The 25,655-nt window shown below is 53.6% G+C and overlaps 1 protein-coding gene across 1 annotated transcript; it reads right to left on the reverse strand.

The window, feature by feature from the left end:
* Nucleotides 1-682: 682 nt before the first annotated feature.
* On the reverse strand, nt 683-16,140 carry LOC108922972 (SH2 domain-containing protein 4A-like). The gene is made up of 9 exons (XM_018733387.2): nt 15,959-16,140; nt 15,111-15,471; nt 9,694-9,841; nt 9,237-9,351; nt 8,932-8,979; nt 7,304-7,390; nt 7,173-7,208; nt 5,221-5,455; nt 683-1,226 (listed from the first exon to the last, which is right to left on the reverse strand). The coding sequence occupies exons 2-9, from the start codon at nt 15,289-15,291 to the stop codon at nt 1,006-1,008; spliced, it is 1,071 nt and encodes a 356-aa protein (XP_018588903.2). The 5' UTR covers nt 15,292-15,471; nt 15,959-16,140; the 3' UTR covers nt 683-1,005.
* Nucleotides 16,141-25,655: the final 9,515 nt, after the last annotated feature.

The raw sequence follows: 25,655 nt of genomic DNA on the forward strand, positions 1-25,655 counted from the left end.
ATCGACTTCTGTGATGAACGGCAACATAGCTGGCGTAGGCAGTGCCGAATTACTGTCCAGATCCTCTCGCTCCACAGGTGACTGCAGTGTGAAGTTATCGCTCATCTTCAGCATGGGCCTTTCAGGATGGAGATCCTTCAGAGCGTCACAGGACACGATGTCACCATGATGACCGCGGAGAAGACACGGTCCCCCGTTCCGCAGCTGTCATTCAAAGACCGCACTTTCAGCGCAAAGACTGGGGTACGTATTGCAGTGGATGACCAAACGAGGCGTCGCCACTTAGAGGAACCAACATGTCCGGGAACACGGAAAGTCCAACAAAACAGTGAGTCTGACAGTCGGAGCACTGAGCGCATGAAAACATTTTTCGGTGTTTCGTTCCCTTCGGAGAGTATTTACCACATTAAAAACACAGTGTAAACAATGGAGAATACATTCACCACAGCTTGAAAACCCACCCCTCCGTTATCAGTTATGCTTGTTTGATGCAGGGTCGCAGTGGTCCAGAGCCTATCCTGGAAACATAGGGCATGAGGCAGGGTACACCCTGGACAGGATGGCAGTCCATCTCAGGGTAATCACACACGCCCATTCACTTTCACACACACACACACACACACACACACACACACACACTATGGGCAATTTAGATTCACCAATTCACCTGAACTGCGTGTTTTTGGACTGTGGGAGGAAACCAGATCAGCTGAACGAAACGCACATGAACGGGGGGGAGGAGCAGCAAACTCCACACGCTGAGCCGGATTCGAACCCACGTCCAAACCTGAGGCCATGAAGCTGTGAGGCACCAGCGCTACGTTGGAGTCACTGCGTCACCTCACAGTGTAAAAAAAAAAAAGGAAAAAACGAAAAGGAAACTTAGAGGTCTAATAACTTATTGCTGATGAGGAGTTCAAGGTTGCGCCACGCTTGTTCTGGGTGGGGGTGGGAAAGCGCTGGGTCCGGGGGGGAGGGGAAGTCAGCATCTGTCCAGGTGTGTCTTCACCTCAGGGAGCGCTTGACCGAGGAGGACGTCCGCAGGTGGATCGGCTTCACCGGCACGGGGGGCTTCGCGCGGGGCTCGGCGCCGGAGGAGCCGACCACGCTGAAGGTCTTGGTGAGCTGCGCCACCCGACCTCGGGTAACGACAGCGTCCCCGTCCACGGGTCCCGGCCCTCCCGGCTCCGCCCGCCGCCACGTCGATACCCTGCGCGAGTCTTTACCTGCGAGGCGACACGAGAGCGGGGGGCTGTTAATGGCGCGGTAAAGCGATGTGTGGTGTGGTGGGCTTCGTCTGCGAGGCTCAGAGCCCACCATGTCTGGGGACCCCTGTTGCCATGGAGAAGAGGTCAGTGTTTGGACTCGTTCCAGTCGGCGTCGGCTGCCCGCGGAGCCCAAATGCCTTCCTGCCCGTACCAGGAGGCGGGCGTTGTGCCGCGGAGCCGGACACACTCTCACACTGATATTATGTTCCCGCTCCACTGCGCTCCTGTCCTCACCTCCCGCCTGCTGCTCTTCCTCCTCCTCCTCCTCCTCCTCCTCTTGCTCACGGCTCCGAGGTGGAGGTCACCGACAGGGAACGCGGAGAGGGGACACAGCCGAGCGGAGCTGCTGCGTGCTCGGAGAGCGCGGAGGGGGTCTGTGTGCGTGCGTGTGTGTGTGTGTGTGTGTGTGTCTGTGTGTGTCTGTGTGTGTGTGTGGGGGGTGAGATTAGAGAGCTGGGGGCCTGTGGCGCACAGACGCAGCGCACGCACCAGGAGGCTCAAGGAGACGCGTATTTTTAGCCCTCTGCCAGGAGACACGGATGTGATTGCACTCGCTGCTCCTCCAGGCGCTCCTGGTAAACAGGGTCTGCTGCTTCTGCAAGGACCCACCCTCCGCATGCACACACTCCTAGTACATACTCGCAGCACACACTCCTAACAAACGCTCCCAGTACACTCTCGCGCTACACCTGCTACACGGTCCCAGAACACACACCTGGTGAACACTCCTATTACACACTCCTAGGATACACTTGCAGCACACACTGCCAGTTCACACCCCCAGTCCACGCAGACCCTCCCTTCCTGTGAATTGCTTCCTCACGCACATTCGACTCCTGACTCTGCCCAGTCGCCGCTTCCTCTGCACACCTACACGTCTGAGATGAAAAATACATTTTTTTTGGTGCGATATTTTGCGAAATGTCTCCTTCCCTTTTTCCAGCCGCCCGCCCCGTCTCTCGCTCCGCGTCCGCTGCGCTCTCCCCGTGCGTCCCTCTCGTCCGTCTCTCGCCAGCTCTCCTCGCTGACCCCTGACCCCCGACCCCCGGTTCCTGTACTAATGTCCTCTCCCGGTGCTGCGTGGGCCGACGCTTCAGCTCTGACTACGATTGTCTTGCCGTGTTGTGTGGTCGCCACGGAAACCCTGGACACGCTCCAGCGACTGGCGGAAACACGTGAATGCGCGCGCGCTCGCATACACACGCACACACGCACACACATACGGCTATACGGTCAGCGGCTTTCCGTGCTGGCTGTTTCCAACACCCATAACTGATGAGGCATGACCAGAATCTCACAGCCCTGCGTGTGTGTGTGTGTGTGTGTGTCTGTGTGTAATTTTGCACACATATTTGTGTGAGTGTGTTTCTGTGTGGCAGTATTGCGAAAAAACGTAAATTCATGAACAAATACTTGCTGCGTAAGTTTTGCTATTTCCGTAGTACCTCACGCTGGGGGCAAGTGCCCATTTACTGCAGTTCGAACCCCGTGTTTGTCGCTAGAAGCGGAAGCCGAGCTTCCCCTGGCCTCCACTGGATCACGTCTCTAGTTTAGCGTTTCCGGTGGTGTGAGCGCAGAGTCGGTCGATGGGTGTTTCGCAGCGACCGCTCTCAGCTTGACCTGGCGCGACCCCGAGCCTGGCCCGCGGCTCCCCGACCTGGGGACACTTCCTGGAGTCTGCGGAAAGGTCATTAAAAGCAGAGGGGGAGCGTAGCGCCCCTGAACATTCGCTCCCACCGTCACCGGCCGCCTCCGATAAGAGTATTGAACACGTCGCCCGCAAATACCCCGTTTCCTCGCTTGTGGAGCCAAAAAATAACAGATGTGGGCGAGTTTCCTCCTCCTTTGCATGATATCGTACGTCGCTGGGTCTGTTTCCAGAGGCACGTTTAAATGACGGACTGCTCGGACACGTGGTCGGACCGTGAACGCGGGGGTCTCATAAACTCTGTAATGACCGCAGGAAATGGGGTCTGTCCCTTTAAGACCCCCACCCCCCTCGGAAGGGAGGGACAAAAGTGGGGCAGAGGGCAGAATTCCGGAGCGGCATGTCTGTGCGCTGAGCCAGGCCGGGGGCGGGTGGTGGTCCGATGGGGTGGGGGCAGTGTGTGTGTGTGTGTGTGTGTGTGTGTGTGTGTGTGTGTGTGTGTGTGTGTGTGTGTTGGGGGCTGATCAGAGGAGGCAGGCGGTGGGGAGGGGGGGGGGCAGAAGGGCATGTGGTGGCTGGAGGCTCCGTCACTTATCAGCTGCGGCCGAGCGTCGCCCAGGGCCCGAGTCGGGGAGCGGCGCCGGAATGTGTGTCCTTCCTTGTGAAGGTGAAGCGCCGAGAGCGGAGGAGACACACACACACACACACACACACACACACACACACACACACACACACACACACACACACACACACACGATGAACGAGCGGGAGCAGCTGCAGAAGACCCATACATCACTGCACACACACTCGCTGGAACGCACGCGCTCTTGTACGCAAATGTTGAGATGGCATCGGTATGACGCTCATGACACAAGCGAACTCGCAATCGCACGCATGCCTACAAATACACACTCGCATAAACGCACACAGCACCACGAAACCTCACACGCGCCGCAACGCGCCTGCCCGCACACTTATGCACACCGAGTACACACACACGAGTCACGCACACCATGACATTCATCCGTGTTCACGTCCCGCAGCGTGTGTGTGCAGGGTGGGCAGGGTGACGGGCTGAATACACACCTCACACACGGCACCTAACCCAACAATGACGCAAAAACCGTCAAGTGTGGAAGCGCACACTGTAATCCCGACCACATCTCAATGAACTTTGACATTCTGCTATATGTATGTACTGTAAATACATATAATTTTTACCGGAGTAATTTAGGGTAAATGCCTTTCTCAAGGGCACGACATCCAGATGTGAGAATTGAACCTGCGACCTTTGGATCTAAAGGCAGTCGCTCTCACCACTATATATATATATGCTTACCCCCATACACATGGTGGTATATGGTATATGGTATGATAGATGGTGGTTTATATATATATATATGTATATATATGCTCGATACACTCACACACATCCCTGTAAATATCTGCACTATTTATACCCTATTTATTTGCTACTTTATGCTACTTTGTTATTTCATTGTAGTTCTGCTCTGTTAAATACGTTGGAATGCATATGCAATACTTTGCCGCTGCGGTGTTATCTAATCTGAAATAGACTCCACAATCATTTAAAAATGAGGAAATTAAGGATCCCTGCAAAGATATGACTATTTGCTGTCATTTCCCAGCTGATATGGAAACACCACCGACCGGTTCGAGGTACCGACACAAAGCGCTCCGCGGTATTTCTGCCGACGGCTGTCATTCCTGCGCTTGGCCACCAGATGGAGCCAGAGAGGACTGCGCGCTCACGTGTCTCCTTTCGGCCCGCGCTCGAGCGCTGGGGCTCGCGCGCCGTTTCCGGCATAACTCAGCGAACCTGTAAGCGCAGCGGCTCGTATCTGAGCTTTATGTGACTAATTGTCCGTATCAGTTATTACTCGCAAAACAGATTTTGAAAAGGGCTTATCTGGCTGCAGAGATAAGTTGGTAACTGGACCGGGGAGGCCAAATACTGCGCCAGTGATAAGTTGCTAAAATAATGTAAAATATGTATAAAATATGACAGCCGGCAAGAGAAACCAAAATGGCAAATTTCTGAGAAAAATCATGGCTCTCCACTCGGGCGATGTGGTGCATTCGGCGTTTCAGGGTGGAAACTTGCGGAATTCGCACCGATGCAGTTTGTCTCGGGCAAATTTGAGCCTCGATGACGGAAGGGTGAAACGGTCCGACGGAAGGAAGCAGGGCGGGCCCGTTCGCGAGGATGACGGGGACAGAGAGGCCCGGGAGAGACGACGTGTGACATATTGAGAAGAGGACAGGTGTGTAAGAGCTCACCTTTGTCCTGTTCCTGAGAGTCCATTGGGCGGGGCGTCTCCGTCGTTGACAGCTGCCCGAAGGCCTGCCCCAGCGGAGCCCGTGGGCGGCGAAGTCGGTCCGCGATCGAATGCGTATAAGCGAACCTCAGGTGAGGCCGGTAGCTAGCGGGGGGCTTGCTCGACCCTTCGTTGCCGTCGTCGTCATCGTCGTAGTCGTCTTCGTCGTCGTCGTCGTTCTCCTCCTCTCCCGGTCCCTGCGGACAGAGCACCATGCTGCCAATCGCTGCTAAATGGGGGGACGTGCAGACCCGCAACATCGTTACTGGGTACCCCATCTCTTCCAGGGTTCCGCACAGGCTGGCGGTTGGGCGGACGTAGCCTGCAAACTGACTCTCGAATGTTGCTGGTTCTAGTCCTGCTCTGCTGCTACTGTGCCCTTGGGTCGAGTCCCTAATGGAAAGTGCTGCTCTGAGACCCGCGGCTGTATGGGCGAGTGAACCTCCAAGGCACTGGTACGTGACGTGCGCGCCACCCCAGGACTCCGTGAGAGCTGTTTCCTGAACCGCTGCTCGTGTCCAAAGGACTTGTCGCAGTTTCGGCGCACGCTGGGCTCCATGACACCCGGAGCAGCGTAACACTGCGATTTCGGTGTAATCTTCTCTGAGCTAATGAATTTTTAAAGGGATTTAAAGCATGAACGCTACGAGTCCCTCGCATCCAGAAACACACGGCGAAGCGAATTTTGGACGCCGTGGCAACGCAGCTCTGGGAGCGGAGAGAGGAAGAGGAGGAGGAGGAGGAGGAGGAGGAGGAGGAGGAGGGGGGGGTGCGCAGCCCTGTGCCGAGGCGCCGTCCCCGGGCCGTGAGGCTCCAAGCGAGGAGAGTTCCCCGTGCTGCCCCAGGGGGCCCAGTTCGGCCCATCTGCCATCGGTGCTCTCGCCATCTGAGGCCGTTTCATTCCCCGCTCAAGTTCCTCCACCATCTGCTCTGGGGGAACCTCCACCAGGCCGGCCCCCACCTGCCGGGCGCGTGCACACGCACACACACACACACACACACACACACACACACACACACACACACACACACAGGCATGCGCACACAAGACATGACACATACACACAAAATAAACACACACACACATCCACAGATGCACCAAACACTCGCACATGTATGAAAGCACATAAACATGCATGCACACGCCAGCAAGCACACCCTTACACACATACAGAGAGGACACACCAAAGCAGCTCTTTCTGCCTCCCCCCCCCCCGGAGCGCCGCCGCCGCCCCCATCCCCAGACAAATATAGACGTGTGTGTTGCTGTGGGGACAAGCGCACGCACTGGCTGTTGTCGGCCAGCTGTTCGGCACGAAGCGGGAGGGCCCGGAACGGCAGGCGAGGCCCCTGCGCGAGGGCCCCGAGACAGCTGCGTGAAAGCAGATCTGGGGCGAGGCGCCGGGAGTGGGGAGCGCCTGGAAAATCCCCCCAATATTGGATTTCGCAAACCGCTGGGCGTAATGTGCTTAGCCGAGCCGAAACGCGGAGTGTGTGTCGTACGACAAATGGACCGTAAAGTTCCCAAACTTTCCCTTTGCTTCTCCAGCGTGAGATCACTCCGTGGCTCGAGCCGTGTGTGCGCTGTGGTCGCGTTGCCGTGGGAAACGCGCCGGGCCGCACGTACGCGCTCGCACACGCGCGCACGCATTCGGCCGGAGCGACAACGGCAACTTCGTAAACGCCGCCCGAGAAGCCGAGCGCGGCCGACGGGCACCGGCGGAACCTCTCGGACAAGTCCCAGCCAAGCCCCAAAGGCCGGGCTTTATCGCTTGGTGCGTCACCACCGTTTTTCTCCCATATTTACACCTACAGGTCAGAGATCCCACCCCTTCGCCCTCTCTGAACCGACGGCCCGGTTTTGCAACCACATTTCGCTGCCAGGTCCTGCTACGGTTAAAAGAAAACATTTACCGTGGTCGACAGCGATTTCAACTCTTCCTGGGAGACCTGAAAAACAAGAGACGTGTGTGAGACGCGTCTCTCGGTGCAGGAGCCGAGGGGATCGGCGTTAGGAGGTGCGAGGCTCCGGCGAACACGCTTACGCCGTGGGGCTGAGCGTCACGTGCGGTTCCCGGCTGCTCCTGCAGAGGGCGGCAGCGTGCGTCCGACTTCAAGTCTTCGCTGTTTACCTTGAGAAATAAAAGACAAATATGTCAAAAAAAAAAAACAAAAACTCCACAAAGGACACAGCACTTTCCCGACGGTCTTTAGGTCGTGTTTTAACGCAACATTAACAGGAAAGAAAACACCTCCAGCCTTGGTTCATCCCTGAAGTGGCTTACACTACTAAGGTGCTTACCCTGATTTACCGGTTTTTACAGTTGGGCGATTTTTACTGGAACGATTCAGGCTAAATACCTCGATCCGTACTACAGCAGAAGTTGGAGCTGAACATGGGTCCTTCAAGTGTAGGGTGGGAGCTCTAACCGCTATGCCACCTGCTGCCCATGTTGGGCAGTGTAACTTAAACCATGTAACCAGCATAACTTATATTGGACACACAGCACAGTTGCTCGTTTTGCCGACACTAAGTTACTTACACCGATTTTCCCATTTATGCAGCTTGGCCATTTTTACCGGCGCTATGCAATTCACTGAAAGGCACGACAGCAGCAGGTGGGATTCAAACCTGCAACCTACAGCTCGCAACCGCCACACTTCCAGCTGTCCTAGAAATAGAGTTTAATTACTTGAAATTACAAAATCAATTTAATATTTTTAATGTTACTTTGTACTCAAGCACACCGCTTCATATTACACATCTGGACTTTAGCACATTTGCAAAGTTTTATTTAATTGCTTTAATAATACACACACACACACACACACACACACACATTTTCAGAACCGCTTGTTCCATACAGGGTCGCGGGGAACCGGAGCCAACCCGGTAACACAGGGCGTAAGGCCGGAGGGGGAGGGGACACACCCAGGACGGGACGCCAGTCCATCGCAAGGTACCCCAAGCGGGACAAGAACCCTAGACCCACTGGAGAGCAGGACTGTGGTCCAACCCACTGCGCCACCGCACCCCCCGCTTTAATAATATGAAGTTTGAATTATTACTGATTTGGCTTGGAAACAGTTTTCGGTGTTTATCGTTAAAAAAAAAAATTACTTTAAATTTAACATGAAACAAGGCTTTATGTGTTTGACAGCATTGCTCCGTCTTACTTTGGAGAGACTCATCAGCCATCTTTCTAGATAATTGGCATTTTGTTTCAAACTATGGCAGAACGTTTGGCCGGTCGATCCTAAGTCATGTTGAGCAGCTGCTTTTTTCTCGTACGGTGGAATTTGCCACATATAACAGCTTTGGGCATTTGCTTACACATGTTACGGAAAACCAACGAGCTGACCCACGTTATTAATGCAAATATGTAAATAGAGAACAGTAAAATGTATGGAAACAGAATAGAGTATTCCCTCACGTGCGTGCATGTCTTGTGACTGGAACGTTGCGGTACCATTTACTGGCATGCAACCAAAATCACTTGTATGTAAATAAAATATATATGTAAAAAAACATATGCAAACCAGCAAACAGGCTTGACCTGAAATGTGATTTTTCCAGTTTCTGTGTGTCTAACCCCTGACCCACCCATCCTATTGAGCAGTAGCACACGTTTGCAAACGCAGAAAGTTCGCCCGAGTCCCGGCCGCGGCTCACCTGAGAGGGCAGGGCCTGCCGCCCTGGTTCCGAGGCAGGTGGGACCCCCTGGAGGGATCAAGGAGACACGAGATGACGACGCATAGGTCTCCGCCTCGGTAAAATGAAAGCGAGGAGCCGAGCCGTGTCGACGCACTTGCCGCACCGCTCGGCAAGAAGAAAAGCCTAATATTGTTTGCAGAGCGACTTTAAGCTGTTTTTTGAGTGAAATCAGGAGTCTCACTGCACACATTTCCATAAAAATCATACATATTAATACTGGACAGGATAAGGACATGGACATATGTGAGGAGACAGACACTGACCTTGAAGTGCAGGTGTATGTCTGACTGCCCTGAGGGTGGAGGCTCTTCTGTCCCAGATTGCACCGCTTCAGCTGTACCTTGTTTTACCAGGCTGCTCCTGAGGACCCCCCGCTCTCTGCGGACACATCAGAACCGGAGACACCGAGGTCACATCCCAAGGTCGCCATTGCCATTTTGCTCTGCATTTATAGCGGGTATCATAGTGGTTAGAGTGACTGCCTTTAGACCCAAAGGTTGTAGGTTCAAGCCTCACCTCCTGCTGTAGTACCCTTGAGAAAGGTACTTACCCTGAGTTGCTCCAGTAAAATTACCCAGCTGTATAAATGGGTAAACCATTGTAACCTTAACATTATAAGTTGCTTTGGAGAAAAGTGTCAGCTAAATGTGGAGGGGTTTTCATCGGAGGTGTGTTCTGGGGACAATGAGGGTGCGCTGCCGTTTTAGAAGGCGCCCGTACCGCGTGCTGCTCCGAAGGTCCGAGTCCTTCGGCTCCGAGAGCCGCGGCAGGATCAGCGGGGAGGACCGCGGCTCGTCCTCCTCTCTGATCACGTCGACCTGCACGTCCCCGTCCCGGCCGAGGCGCCAGCTCACGTTCTTAGCGGGACCTACGAGAACGGACAGGAGACGCGGCATGACCCCCGCGGCGGTGCGAGACGCTCGCCGCTCTACGGAAGGGACACAGCAGCTCGGGTGCGAGCGGTAGCTGGAAAGACCAGCTGTTGGGAGGAAAGTTTAAAATAACGTGAAACACAGGGGTATTTGACAGACATTCCAGTTTACGTATGAATTCTATTAATCATCCATCCATCCATCCATCCATCCATCCATCCATCATTAATAACCCCTTGTTCAGGATCCCCTTGGTCTGGATCGCCTCCACCCTGGACGACTACGAAATATACTGGAAAATTTGTATATCTCTATACTTTGGCGATTTCCCTTTTTTTTTTGCTGTTTCTTATTACCAGCTGGTGTTAGTACAGCTCAGTTGTCGAGCGCAAAGCTGAGGCGTCAAGGGACCAGAAGCTCGGAGCAGAAATAACACCTATCCTCTCTCTCGTTAAGGGAGGGAAATATGTAAAACATTCCTACCCGACAAAGCTGATCGTACCATTTAAACGCGCTCTCATCCACTACCAGGAAACGCGACGGCTGCACCCGAGGAGCCGGTGTTGCCGCGTAACCGACTGGTTCTGCCGGTGAACCTCACGGTGCATTCCGGCCTGAGGTCTCGCACACGGGAACGTGACTCGGTTGAGGTTTCGCACACAATAGGGCGGGGGAGGGGCGCCGGGGTACATCATTAGAGCCCCTCCTGTTGAAACCAAACCTGGTGGAGACGGAGCCTCCAGGCGCAGTGACGGAAATAGGACTTTGCGTGAGAAGGGGCGGAGTTTAGTGACCGGGCCCTTCGGTCTTACCGTCGTGTTTCGGCTGCATCTAGCACGGTCTGGATTTAGAGGAGCGTTTGCTCAGTTTCTTAACCGTAGACTCGCTCCAGGGCTCCGGAAAAGAGCCGCGTTCCCCATTCGCGGTTGCCTTCCTGCCAACAGACAAACTCCTGACTGAGTGTCAGCCTTGCCTGGTTTGCCCCATGGGCGCAAAGGGGCTGGAAGTGGAACTGCAGATCATCTCCTGTGGGCATGAAGGGATGGAGTTTCTTCACAGAGACCCAAAGACCACGTTTCTCGCTGCTTAGGAGCCACGGGGGTCCCGGCGTCCTCCGGCGAAAGGACCCGCAACGGAGCCGTCTCAAGTCCGAGCTTATATAAGGCATCCGGCAGGCGGCAGAGTGGTTAGAGCCACCTTTTTATGTTGAAGGATCCATGTTTGAATCCCCACTCCCGCTGTAGTACCCTTGAGCGAGGTACTTACCCTGAACTGATACAGTAATAATACCTTGCAACTTAAAAGCAGTGAACTATAAGTAGATTAATGCACAAAACTAATATTGTAAGACAGGACAGTGTGGAGAATAGTGTTGGATTAATAATAATAATAATAATAATAATAATAATGAGGATATGCGGAACACATGTGGCTTTTACTTGCCTTAATAACTCTCTGCTGTTGATATTAAAATACTCCAAATGAACCAGAGGTCACTTCATGACAAAAGTGCAAGCAGCCTAAGCACCGGGCAGCGGGTCCTGCCCCTTTGCTCGAGCGCCTCTTCTCTGCCCGACGTGTATCTGCCCCCCCCAGCCAGAGCAGCGGTTAAGGGCCGCACGCAGGCCTCGGTGGGGTCGGACCTTCCGTGATTCCCCGACCGCATCCTGTACGCGATCACGTGGCGCTCTTCGGATGGGGCTTATCTGGCTCCCATGTGGCTCGCCGGGGGATTCCGGGAAATCGGCAGATCTGTTCTGCGACCGTAACTGTGCCGCAGCTCGATTGCACCACACGGGAGTAAATTCTGAAAACGGTACAGTTGTGAATTATTGGATCAGGTCTGCTGGCCTGTGACACAGACACAGCTGAGAGAAAGTGATAGCGGCCTACTGAACTAGATCACTATGAAAATCCTTCTACGGGTCTCTCTTCTCTTTGGTCTCACACATACACACACACACACTCACACGTGCACATTTGCGGCTGCCTCGGCTGTATTAATCGTCCCTTCTCCGTATGGGCTCTGCCTCGCTCTTACTCTGCCCACATGGGTCTCGGACACGGGTTTGCGTCCCTGTGCGGTTGCAGGAAGAGCTCCGTTCCCCCCGGTCACACGGGGGCAGCATAACGGAATCGCAGAGGTGACTCCGTCAGCCAGGTAGCGCCAGTGACATTGTTGGTCTCTCTATAGGATCAGCTGTTCCTTCAGCTTATAACACGGGGGCTTCCGCACAGGTGTGTGTCTGAGGGATGCGGTGAAGTCCGTACTGCGGTAACAAGGGGTACTGCTACAGCACTCCAGGTGTAATGCAGCGCATCATTACTGCAAAAAACGGGCAGCAGCAGGAACTTCACGCACCATGAAACCTATTGTGTTTTACTGGAGTACGACAGCTTAAAAATGTGTATTACCGCAGTAAGGGATCTCAGAAACGCTGGTACATTACTGGGGTAAGAACCGTGTAGTGCGCAGCATTACTGCAGAAAGAGTGCTTTGACAGTGGGCTTTTAATGCAGTAAGAGAGCAGGGTAAGAGTGGGGTATTACCACAGTCAGACACCAGGGTGATAATGCAGTATTACTGCAGGGTGAGAGTTTGGTATTTCCACAGTAAGACACCTGTGTGATAGCGGGGTTTTACTGCAGTAAGACAGCGGGACAAGAGTGGGGTATGACTGCAGTAAGGCGGCCAGCGCTGTTGCATGCTGGGAACATGTGCGTTGGCGCTCTGGACACACAAGCTCCCTGTTCCTCTTTCCTGTGTGACTCTCCTGTTTAATAATGAGCACATTGTGAGCAGCGTTGCCACAGTGTGTTGGGGTGCGCCCCCCCCCCCCAACCCCCACGTGTGCGCTCGTCCCCCCCGGACCATCCTCGCAGAGCCCGTTCGGCTGTGAGGGGCAAGTTGACCCACCCACCCCGACTTGTTCCGCTGGGGGAGGGGCCATGCGGACAGGCCTCACCTTGTTATTCGAAAGGTTACGGAGTCACACACTCGCAAAGTGTCCCCAAAGCCTAATTACCGCAGCTCCTGGGCGAACACGGAGTGCGAGGTGTGTGTGCGTTAGAGGAGGGCTCTTCGCAGTTCTTACCGTTTTTCACCTTTACCTTTATTCACCTTTTTTTGGCACTCGCTCCCTCACGTCTGTTCTCCTTCCTACCCCCAGCGGCTCCGCGACCTGCAAATACGCACTCCTTCCACCCGTGAGCAGCTCATTAACGCTGCGTGTGCGGGAGACGAAGCGGAGGTAAACCTTTAGGGGTGCGTCAGTTTGAAGCGCTACCTCGGTGACTCGCTGTCAGACCCGAGCCCATGGGGGGGTGAATCTTTACATTTACATTTATTTATTTAGCAGACGCTTTTCTCCAAAACGACTTACAATGGATCCTAAGCGGTGTTACCAGCCCACGCAAAACTCACGACAAGGATGGGAGTCGAACCCACGCGTGCAGAGCACAATGGATTAACAGGCTATCACCTTAACTGCTCAGCCACCTCATCTCTCCTAGATACAGCTGCCGCTCGGCCCTTTTAGTCACCTGCCCGTGTTTACCAGAGTATGCGCTGCGCAACGACAGAATTTACTTGTGTAAGTGTTTCCTCCAGTTGGGAAATCTGTACTCTTGTTAAAGGCTCAGAATAGCAGTTTCCTGGCAAGAAAATCCCAGACATTTCCTGTTAGGTCTCTCTCTCTCTCTCTCTCTCTCTCTCTCTCTCTCTCTCTCTCTCTCTCTCTCTCTCTCTCTCTCTCTTTCTCCCTCTCTCCTTCTCTCACCCCCCCACCCAGCTGGCTGTGTGCAACTAAGTCCACTCGTTGGGTGTCAGGCCCTTGTGTTACCCTCACTGGGTGTGTATAGTGTGTCAGATTGTGGTTGTGGAGCTGCAGTGGTCAGGTCTGGTTATTATTTATTCATTCAGCTGACACTTTTCTCCAGTTTACATTTTTTACTTATCTATTTAGGTGGGGGTGGCACAGTGGGTTGGACCGGGGCCTGCTCTCCCATAGGTTTGGGGTTTGAGTCCTGCGTGGGGTGCCTTGTGACGGACTGGCATCCCGTCCTGGGTGCGTCCCCTCCCCCTCCTGAGTTGCCAGGTTAGGCTTCGGCTCCCCGCGCCCCTGGATGGGACAAGCGGTTCAGAAAGTGTGTGTGTGTGTGTGTGTGTGCATATTCAGGTGGGTCATTTTTACTGCATTAGTTCAGGGGTTGAGCACAAGGTGACAGATCTAACCACTCTGTTACTAACCGTAACCCCTAACCCTAATTCCTAACCCCTAACTCTAACTGAAACCCCTAAACTGAACCCTAACTCTATCCCTATCCCCAACCCAAACCTAACCCAAACCTAACCCTAACCTGAACTCCTGAACTCCACATGTCCCAGTGGTGTCAGAGTGGTTGGGGTTCCCAGCCCCTCAAGGGTCACAGTGCCAGCTGATCAGGTCCTGTGGAATGGCTGATCCATGTCCTACCAGTACCATGATCCCTAACCTTAACTCCTAACATCTAACCCTAACCCTACCTTGAACACCCTAACCTGAACTCTTTAACCCTTAACTCTAACCGCTAACCCCTACACTAACCCTAACCCTAACCACCACTCTTCTGTTCAGATGTCCTGAAGAGGAAAAGCCCTGACTGTCCAGCCTTTGCTTTCTGTAACACCAGGGATCAGCCTGGGCCTCAAAGAAGACACACCGATGACTCACCAAATAAAAATGCAGCGCAATCAAATAATCAGAAGCAAGCTGCGACAGCTGCATGCCAGCAACCTCATGCCATAGCCGAGATTCGATTGCGCTGTAGCATGTGGCACCACTGGATAAATTCACAGTACATCAGTAAGAACAGGCCTAGGATGTCACCCAGGACCTTTCTCTCTGTCTTAACCACACTGCAAACAGTCTTTATCATCCCGGTTGTCCTGCGATGCACACGTGGACCAGCATCCTAGACACCTCACAGCTCTGTCGGGTGGTAAAACGTGCAGTGATTTAAGATTCAGACATGCGACCTGAAGTGTGTTGGATCAGGTCCAGCAAGAGGATCTTCAGCTACATCCGGAAGGTATGGGTTTTTTAGCAAAAATGTCAGCGACATTAAGATGCAAAATAATAATAATAATAGTAATAATAATAATAATAATAGCAGAGAAAAGCCTTTATAAACAAGTGAGAGTGAGGGCAGTGTCGCCACCTGTGATGGGGCAGTAGGGAGGGGCAGGGGGCCTGAGGGTATCACATATTACAAGAGGGAGGGTACCTTTCCTCGTCTTGGGCTTCAGAGCAGCGCTGCCCTCCTTCTCCAGCTTCTCCTCGCACTCCTTCCAGCGGCGGACCTGCTCCTGCCTCATCTTGAGGAACAGGATCTTCTTCTGCTCCTCGTTCAGGGCATCCAGCACGTCCGGGTCGATGTACATGTCCTTCAGGATCTGCTGCAGCATGGTGGTGTGTTTTTGGGGCAGGGGGCAGGGGGCTCTTCTGTCTTCCAGATGGGGGGAAGGGGGGGGGGCGTGGCAGCACTGTCTTACAGACAGCACAGCGGCAGGGCTAGAAAGCTCCCTCTACTGGCCAGCCGCCTCGCAGCTCATGCCCGTCCCGCACGATGGACACCAGCTGGATGCCTACAGGAGGAAGCAGCGCAGACATGTTACAGCTTCGACTCTTAGATGCAGATCAGATGGCCGGCAGATAAGAACCAGCGATCCTCATGCTGGTGGGCTGTGATCCCAGCACCTCCTTGCTCCCACAATGCACTGCCTTACAAGTCCACATCCATGTCCCATGTGTCAGCAGGCGAGCGGCGGTGGAGTGAGGGAAGAGGTAACAGTGGGTAGACAAAGGCAGGGTGAGACCGTCCGGGCGCTGTCACTCTTAGTGTCTCTTCTGAGTGATCAGCACTGCTAGACAGAGTGAAAGAGCAAGGCGAGGAGACGAGAGACCAGCACCGGCACCCTGCTGCAGCGCGTCCCGAATGTTAACGTGAGACTTGTAGAAGAGTGAGGCACGGGGTGCGGACAGGGGCTCATCCCAAAGTGGGAGTGAGCTCAAAGGGAAGAGGAAGGTGTGGAGGGAGGGAAAGGGGGTGGGTGCGGGTGGGGGGGTACTTACGGAGGGGTACAGATGGGGTCCACGGGGCAGGAACGTGTGGAGGCTATGGCTAGAGAGCAGGAGCTCAGACGATCCTTGTGCCTTTGTATGAATCCGCTGGTGACATCACAGCATTCCTCTCTCTCTCCCTCTCCCTCTCTCTCTCTCTCTCTCTCTCTCTCTCTTGCTTGCTCACTCGCTAGCTCGTACACATTCATCCCCTCCTTTTCAGACAATAAAAAGTACTCAGGAAGCAGAACTTGGCCTGAACAGCTGAAGAGATCAGTATGTAAATACTGCCCAAAGTGCCGGCATCCTGTTGAACTGAGAGAGGGTCAGTGAAAGTGTGTGTGGGTGTGTGTTTTTGTGAGTGTGTGTGCAGGGGGAAGGGGGAGGTGGGAGACAGACATGGGGAGTGGTAGGGAGAGGGGGGAGGGGATGGAGGGGGAAGAGACACGGAAAAAGCACGGAGGGAGAGACAGATGCTTCGCTCCGTGGGCCGCGGAGAGGAGGAACGAGGAGTCCAAACGCAGCGCGGTGCAAATATCCTGTCACTTTAAAAAGACGCAAGAGCAGCGACTAAAATTCAGCACTGACCGAAATGGTCATTACACTTTGGATGGTTCTAAAAATAAAGAATCCCAGAAATGACTGCATATTCTGGAAGAGAGAGTCCTTAAATGGTCTGTGGCCGAGGCTCTGGGAATATACCACGGTACAGCACTACGGTATCTGTGTACAGTTCCATGCGAGGAACCGCTTGACTCATTCCAGTTCGGACAGCGAGAAGGGATAGGGCACCCCCCGCAGGGCTCCTACCCACACACTCAAATGGAAGCAAGTGTTGCCTGTGTTTCTTTCCTCAGCTAAAACAGGACAGGAAGTGTTTAGATGTACCAGGTGTGCTCAGGGGTAGCAGGTGTACAAGGTGTGCTCAGGGGTACTAGGTGTAACCAAGTGTGCCAGGGGTACCAGATGAATCAGGTGTTCCAGGTGTGCTCAGAGGTACCAGGTTTACCAGGTGCGCTCAGGGGTACCAGGTGCACGAGGTGTGCGCAGGGGTACCAGGTGTACCAAATGTGCTCAGTGGTACCAGGTGTACCAGGTGTGCTCAGGGGTACCAGGTGTACAAGGTGTGCTCAGGGGTACCAGGTGCACTAAGTGTGCCAGGGGTACCAGATGTATCAGGTCTACCAGGTGTGCTCAGAGGTACCAGGTTTACCAGGTGCGCTCAGGGGTACCAGATGCACGAGGTGTGCCCAGGGGTACCAGGTGTACCAAATGTGCTTAGTGGTACCAGGTGTACCAGGTGCGCTCAGGGGTACGACGTGTACAAGGTGTGCTCAGGGGTATTGGGTGTACTAAGTACGCTCAGGTGTACTCTGCGGTTGTACCTGCCTGTGAAGCAAAGAGAACGACAAAGATCTTAGAACTTTCAGCTGCAATAAGACCCCTCTCTGGGTACCAGTTGTTCCTTGAATGCTGAGTGATGCGTGTTTACTGTGTGATTGGAGCCACCTGAACTGAGCCGAAATAGAGAGAAGAACGTAATACACACAGACACGCACAAACGCACATGCCAGTGTATTTCCCGCGAACCAGCATCGAACATGACAGGGCAGGTCGTATGGGTGAGGGCCAGGCCCGGCGTCAGTTCCTAAGAGGTTGAATACCGGCACAACCGGACGCACCGGATCGTCCACAGCCGCCTTCCCATACTCGGCAAAAAACAGTTCTACTAAAGCAAGAGGTAAAACAAGGTATACCATAGGGTACGCCATGATAGGAACAGTAGTAACAGCGCAATAATTTACAATGACAGTAACAAATATTCCTCCCAGCAGTGCTGGACCCATTGCGCTCCCGCATTATTGGGAAGGGGGGGCAGCGCTCTCTACAAGAGCTCCGACCAAGAGCGCCTCGGGGCCACAGGCACTTTACAGGGTTCACAGCGAACGCGAGCCAACAAAAAAGTGGGAATCGTTTGCGGTAAAAACTGTCCGTAAACCGAAAGCGCCGCACGCGCGTTCCGAGTGCCCCTCGGAGCACAGATTTATTTGCCTGTCTTCTCCAGCGTTTGCTTTCATTACTACTGAAAGCATAGAAAGGACACGTTTAATAAAACTCTGGCCCTAAAAATATGACTAAGTGCGGATTTCGATTATCGTACCCAGTGGAATGTGACAAATTAACTGTGCTTTAGAATCACGTTTCTGCATCCAAGTCTCTCCTTCTTTCGATGTACAGTCGGCCCTCGGTATGCGCGAGGGGCCTGGCCGCAGCCCCCTCGCGACTCCGAAAATTCGCGAAGAACTATTTGACCCCCCTGGGGTCTTCGCCTTTTTTTCCTGCCTCTTTGGCGGCACTACGCTTTGGAAGCATGACTACAGTTGGAAGTTTCTCGCACGAAGTTCGCTGCAAACTGCTGCGAGAAACTCGAGATGAAACGGCCACTTGGATCAGCCCGAAACAAACACGTGACCGAAGCTGCCGCTGAGACGGATACGCGGCGTCCGCCAACACGTCGCGTGCATCCCTCAGTTCTTTACCGTACTCGAGCTTTTAAAAATATCTTGTATACATAATGAATTTGTAGATCATCAGGGGGTGCGGTGGTGCAGTGGTGCAGTGGGTTGGACCACAGTCCTACTTTCTGGTGGGTCTGGGGTTCGAGTCCCACTTGGGGTGCCTTGCGACAGACTGGCATCCTGTCCTGGGGGCGTCCCCTCCTGAGTTGCCGGGTTAGACTCTGGTTCCCTGTGACCCCGTATGGGACAAGTGGTTCAGAAAGTGTGTGTGTGCACAGCTGGGTTATTTTACTGGAGCAAATCTAGGGTAGATACCTTGCTCAGGGGTACTGCAGGGGGAGGTGAGGATTGAACCTCTGACCTTTTGGTCCAAAGGCAGCACCAACCACTATGCTACCAGGTGCACAAAGAGGGGCATTGCATTAGGCAGCTCAAAAAACATCTTTTTATAATACATTTTTGTAATGTATACAGTGTTGTCTCTGTTTCCTCCCTTGACTTGCCTCGAAAGCGACGCGAGCGGTCGCTATGGGTCGGCTTCGACTCGGCACCTACCATACCATACCATACAGTGTTGTATACATAAAAATAGAATAAAGATGCACGTAATATAAGCTTTTATGATTTGCTGAATGTTTCTTTACATTTTCTAGCCTGCGAGCATCTTCTGCGAGGTCGCAAAAGTCCAAAAAAAAAAAAAAAAATCCCATTTAATTATTGAAAACCAACCCGCGAATATGAAACTCGTGAATTTAGAGGGCCGACTGTAACGCACTCTTTGTATTTTTCTACGAGACGCGCGTCACTTTGGAGACGAGCGTCTGTTAAATGAATAAATGTAAATGTATATCAATTCAGTCAGCTGCTCTTGTCAGATATTATAACATGTCTCGAGAAATGGGATTAGCAGTGTTTTAAAGGTTTCAACTCGGGGGAGGCTAGCAGGCCTGGGCAACGTTGCTTCTCCAGACCTGAACCGGTCAGAGAGGCTGCAGTGGAAACTGAAACACAGCCAGTGAAACGTGTCCCAGGTGAGAACATCTGCAGAACAAGAGGAGAAATGTTTCATATTGCTGTCCTTCCTCTCGACAGTCACTAACGCGCTCCAGCCACCAGGGTGCGCTAGAGAGCCGTCGCACTCTTCCACTGGAGCCAATAATCACTAATCCTTCCATCCTTCCCTTCATTCTCATGAAACACACATCCTGGAAGGGCTGCGATGATCCCCAGCCCGTCCTAGCGAAATTAATTCACATTAATTAATATTTACTGAGCGTCTAAATGCGCAATATAACCAAATACTCCCAAATATACACCAAAATATCCATATAGATCGAAATACCCCTGTCCGTAAAATTTAAAAAAATTTAGTTAGCTATTAAGTTAGAGATGAAGAACACTGGAGCGCAAAAGTCGACTGCGCTGAGTTACAGAAAATTATATTTGCAGAACCTGTGCGCGAATGGTGGTGTTATTTTGACAGCGGCACATCGCCATCTAGTGGTCAGAGACGGGAGACAACGAATGACAGGCTGGTGAAGAAAGACTTTCTCGGGTCTTGACATGTCCCTTCCCTCGACTAGGAGCACGATCCTCCTTTGTGCATCACTTGCAGTCGCGCATATTTGCGTGACTTTTCGAGAAAGAAAACCCCAAACCCCTTTTCGCTAAAGGCCTCGGCTCAGCCGAGCGGCTCGTTTTACGCTCGATACGGAAGGCTGCGTTTCGGGAAGCCGGACCGTCGGTCCAGAGGCGTGTCTCGCGTCCCGCTGAGAGCGTCTGGGTCAGACAGCAGACTCGGCCGGGGAGGAACCGGGGACAGGAACGGGGCGGCGGCCAGGCTGCTGATGGGGTGGCATTTAGGGGCCCAGCAGGACTCTTGCTCGGGCCTTGGCAGCGGTCCCTCGTCCTTCAGAGCCACTTCCCTGCCAGCGTGACAGGCTGCGCTCTCCGGAGGGATGGCGACCGGATGTACAGCCCATCGCAGCGCTCCTTCAAACACCAGCTGGCAAGGACGCAACTTTCACTTCCCCCTCTTTCTCTGTGCCCCTTCCTCCGTATCGCACCCCCACCCCCCCACTCTTCCTGTCTCTCCTGCCCTGTTTTGTTTTCAATTCTGTGGGAAATAGGCAAATCAAGCTGTCATACTGCATCTGCGAACAGTTCCCCCACCCCCATGCTGCTCCCGTCGGGACATTTCGCGATGGATGTTCAACCAATGAGCGAAAAGGCACACGTGGACAACCAGCCTCACGGAAGAAATAGAAGGATCTGTGCAAAGTACAGTTTCATAGCCCAACCCACGACTGCTCTTCTGTTTGTATGTTGCGCTCAGCAGGACGAAATTAGAGCCGAGACGTCCCGGTTTCTGGATTATTGGTGGGGTCAGCAGAGGAATGTTGGGTAGAGGGCAGTGTGGCCAAAGCTTCTTCCCAATGACCAAAATGCGACCAGAATATGAACTAAATGGGCATTTTTGAACCTTTGATGAAGATACCCAGTGATTCAAGACATGTCCACATGTACGGTTGTCTATGAACTGAGATTCCCACCCTTCCACTCATCTCCAGCGCTGGTATAAAAATACACAAGACTTCCTGGAGGTGGTAAAACACCTCTGTTTTCTACCTTATAAAGGACGTTATTTATATTTCCATTGTTTGTCTTCATTTACAGCACCGAGGGCCTAAAACACGGACTAAATGCATCAATATTACTTACCTGACACCTTCCTCCAGAGAACCTTACAGTGGTAATTTTACACTAATCTTTTTAGCATCCACTTACACAGCTGGGTAATTTTTACTTTAGTTCAGGGAAAGTACCGTACTCAAGGGTACTGCAGCAGGAGGCAGGATTTCAACCCAAGTCCTTCCATTGCAATGCAACACTTGTAACAGCTCCTGTGCTCCGCAGTGTGTTTCAGTCTGAAATACTCAAACTACGAATGTTTAAATTATTTTCTTGTATATTTTTGAGCTTTTTTTTCCGCAAAGCGAGGTAGAATCCGCAGCTTAGTGAGACGGATTACTAGAGGACACCAGACAATGGGTGTGTCCGCATGCCTGACACCGCACGCACCGAACCGCTGCCTGCTGTGGAAAACCTCAAAGGCCCGAAACGGTAAAACGTGAAGCGGATCAATTCGCGTTCGTGGGATTTTAAATTCATGCCAACTCAGCGGTCTTCCGCACACGCGCAGGCACGCTCGCACAAAGGGGCTGGGAGCGCCGCAGGCAGACGGTCCGCACCGGCGAGGCGGTCGCGCAGCATTTTAAACCGCTCACCGCAGAGGAGCCCTGGTTAAATGGGTGATGTTTAGCGGGGGTCACACTGAGAAGGTCACCTGTGCGCCGGTACGTCGAACCCAGCTCCATTTGAGCGACGGGAGCAGCCCCTTTCTGCAGACATTATTATCCTCCGATTAACCCCGGGAATTTTCCGGGCTGTTGGGCGATTAGCCGCGGCTCCCTGGATTCAAAGAGTAGTCGCTCAGGGTGGTCCCCCCCACTGCAGAGCCCACCATCCTACCACATGTGTGACATTTGGCCAATACGGCGGGCCGTCTCCTTTCTCTTCTCCAAACCATCAGCTCCCCTCTCCCAGATCTCACTACCTCCCAACCCCCACCCCGCTCACACCCTCATCCTGGGTCCCCCCCCCCAGCCGTCCCCAGATTGGGGCAGCTCATTGGCCAGCCACCCCCTCCCCACTGTCTCGCCGCTCTTTAGTGGATTCCCCTGGGAGGAGTGGCCTCACGTCCCGAAGAAAGGTAATGAATAAATAAACAAGGGTGGCGGTGTGTGTTGTGGCCCCGTGGGGGGAGTGGGGGGTGTCCCTCTCTGCAGACCCAGCGCCCAGGCCCCGTGTCCCCTCTGTTCTCTTGGCTGTCCTCCTGCAGCCTGTCCCTTTGATCTGACCTTTCAGCAAGGTGACTGTCCTTGGCTGGAGGCCTCTGAGACACACGGCCCGGGTGCACGCGGTGCTTTGGGAGCCCTGGGCGAGTTTAGCGGCCAAGGTGGTCATAACCAGGGACCAAAGGCTGCGTGGCTCATTCTGCGAGGTCAAAAACGTTGAACTGTCATGACGGGGTGGTTCTGAGCAGCAGTGTGGCTGAGATACAAGGCTGTGTCAATCACTCAGTAACCGGTAAAGCAAGAATAAAAAGAAAAACGCACTTTTAGGCACATTATCATTGGTTATTTACTGAAGTGTTTGTTATAAACAGCGTATTATACACCACTTGACCCATTAATAAAGTGGGGTGTTTTACTGCAGCGCATGAGGACAAGTCCTTCATTCAAGGGTACAGCGGTAGCTCAGCTTGAAGCAGCAGCCTTTGATTATTAATCATTATTCATTTATGGCTGAGCTTTATCCAAGGTGACTTGCAATGTTCCGTTTCTACAACAACAAGAGGCAATTTTCATGATTTACTCATTCATATAGATGAGTATTCTTACTGTAGTGATCCAGGGTAAATATCCTGGTGTAAGATGCCACTGCAGGAGTGGGATTCAAACGGGGCCCTGTAGCATGCGGGTGATGCCTTAACCACTACAGCAGTGCAGCATCACCGACTCTGGTCACCTGTCTCCCAGGTGGCGATCAAAGTACAGCGACTCACGCGACGTCCCGCCACTTTAAAGAAGCCCTTTGCCCGATGCGCTCCTACACGCACCGTGATCGTTGAAACCCACGACCCCCCCCCAGCAAGCTCCTTGTTCACACGTGTTGTTATGTCGCGTGTGACACCGCACTCACACCGGGACGCGTCTCCGGTTCGTCTTCATTGCCCAAACACTCCACTCCGCTTCCCTGTTCACACTGGGACACGATCGGCACAAAGAAAGACGCGCGTTTGCGGAGCAGCCGAGTCTCGCGCTCACGGCGCTTACCTCTCTTACACACACACACACACACACACACACACAGACACAGACACACACGTGCGCGCGCGCAGCGGCCGAACCCGCGCGCGCGTGCACACACATACCACACCGCACGCACGCACACACACACACACACACACACACTCACACACACACACATATACACAAATACATACACACACGCACGTACTCACGTACGCACGCACGCACGCACGCACGCACACACCCTCCACGTTCGCGCCCCTCGCCGGCCGGACCTCCCGCGTGCCCCAGTCAGCGCGCGGCGGCGGCAGGCGCGAGGTGCGAAGCACCGATTCGATCGCGGGGTGGATCGGAGCGCACGGGACGCGCGCGGTCGACGTGGTCTCCATCCTCCTCTCGTGCATGAATGGACAGGGAGAAAGGGGTCGCGCGCGTGGAAGCCGGACTCTGTTCTCCTCCTGTCTGATCTCCTTTCTCCTGGTAAGTGCCATATACCTCCCGCATCATCACATCGAGCCGTACACGCTGCGCTCACCGTGGTGTGTGTGTGTGCGTGTGTGTGCGTGTGTCTGTGTGTGTGCGATGCGGTTCTGCGTTATTCTGTATCGCTTTCCTGGGGTTCGCACCCTTTATCCTGCGCAGGTACCCCGGTCCCCTTCAATAACTGCACCGTTATGCAGCACACACACACACACACACACACACCGAGCACCGTGTCTGCAAGAAGAAGCCCACATCTGCACCTCCCTGAACGCCACACTCCGCCAGAGACCAAAAATCAGCGCGTGCACCTTCTATAATCAAGATATGCCCCTTTCATAATTGAGATACGCGTATGCGACAGAGACGCGGATGCCATTTAACGCACATCTGCGCGGCGGGCGCGCGCGCGCGCATTTTGTGGCTCCGTGCTGAGTTTTTGAGAAATGTCTTTAACCCCCGAGAAGGCAGCTCGCTTTTCAAAAGAGAGAGACACGTATTTTGGAAGGAAGAAAAGCAGCAGCGGCGGCGGCGGCGGCGGCGGCAGCGCGAGCCGTGTCTCCCAATCATACTGTTGTCATGGCGACTGCAGCGGGGAGGCTGGGGAAGTATGGCAGCATCTCGGTCCCAGTCAGCTGTGTGTGCGTGTGTGTGTGCCTGTGTGCGCGCGTGCGCGCCTGTGTGTGAGTGCGGGTCCTCTAGTCCAGGGTTCGAGGAGGACAGGGTGGGACGGAACAGGTGCCTCACCCCCATCATTATCCACCTTCCCCCCACCCTGTATTATCATCTTAATTATATTACTCAGAGGTCCAGCATAATGTGGCGGTAATGGCGCTGGAGTGCGAGTGTGCCACGCACAGACACAATGAGGGGTTCTGATGAGGCTCATCGCGGAGCCTGCTGTTAACCCTTCGCAGGGGGGAGCATCCTCGGCGAGTCCAACATAAAGGCGTCAGACGCCGAGACAGCACCGCAGCGGGGCAGACACCGCGCGCAGAACACACACTCCTCCTCCTCTCCTCCCGCATCACTGAGCCAGCGCAGAGCAGCACAGAGGAGAGCAGAGCAGAGCCCCTTACGGATATAAAAGATCCCCGATAAAGGTGCGGTGTGTTTCCGGGGGTGTCTCCCCGCGTTACGTGACACAACACGCAGCGCCGTTCGACCTTGAAGCTGTAAATGTGACAGGTGCAGGTGATTAAGGAGGTGCTGCCGTTCAACGCTGAGTAATTCGCTGTTTACGGAGGGGCCGGGGGGGGGGGGGCTTTCAAGTTCCTCTTTATAAGCGTCTCTGACAGGCCTGCATCTGTGTGAGCGCCGTGTGTTGTGGAATAACACGGCTGCGCGTGGAGCGACCGTGCCGAGCGCGTGCGTCAGCGTGTCCTCCGGTGCAGAACCCGACCGTAATATCTTCACGAGTATATAAAAATGACAGGTTCCTGTCCTTCTGTTCAGAGAGGTTACGCAGCTGGTGCCGCATGATAGGAACAATATGATCGTATCACCTGTTCCAGTACGTAGGGTTCACGAGCGTGTGTGAGCACGCACTCCTCTCGGAAGAAAAGGGTTAGTAGGTCATGCGGATGATTGACAGCCTGGTGTATGTGTTGTGATTATGGGAAATTTACAAGGGAAGCATGATGACCGGACCCAGTGTTTCCCACAGTCTCTGACGGACAGAGAGACAATGAGCGCGAGGGGCAAAGACTTTGTGACACGAGGGAAACATAATTGCACAAAATGATTTTGCTTCCCTCTTCTTGGTACTGATGTCTTATTGGCTATCGACTTTCCATTCCTCCGGTTTTCATTGCCGGCGAGTCCGTTATTGCATCA

This window comes from Scleropages formosus, chromosome 13 (assembly GCF_900964775.1).
Source record: "Scleropages formosus chromosome 13, fSclFor1.1, whole genome shotgun sequence".
In the NCBI taxonomy this organism is placed as follows: domain Eukaryota; kingdom Metazoa; phylum Chordata; class Actinopteri; order Osteoglossiformes; family Osteoglossidae; genus Scleropages; species Scleropages formosus.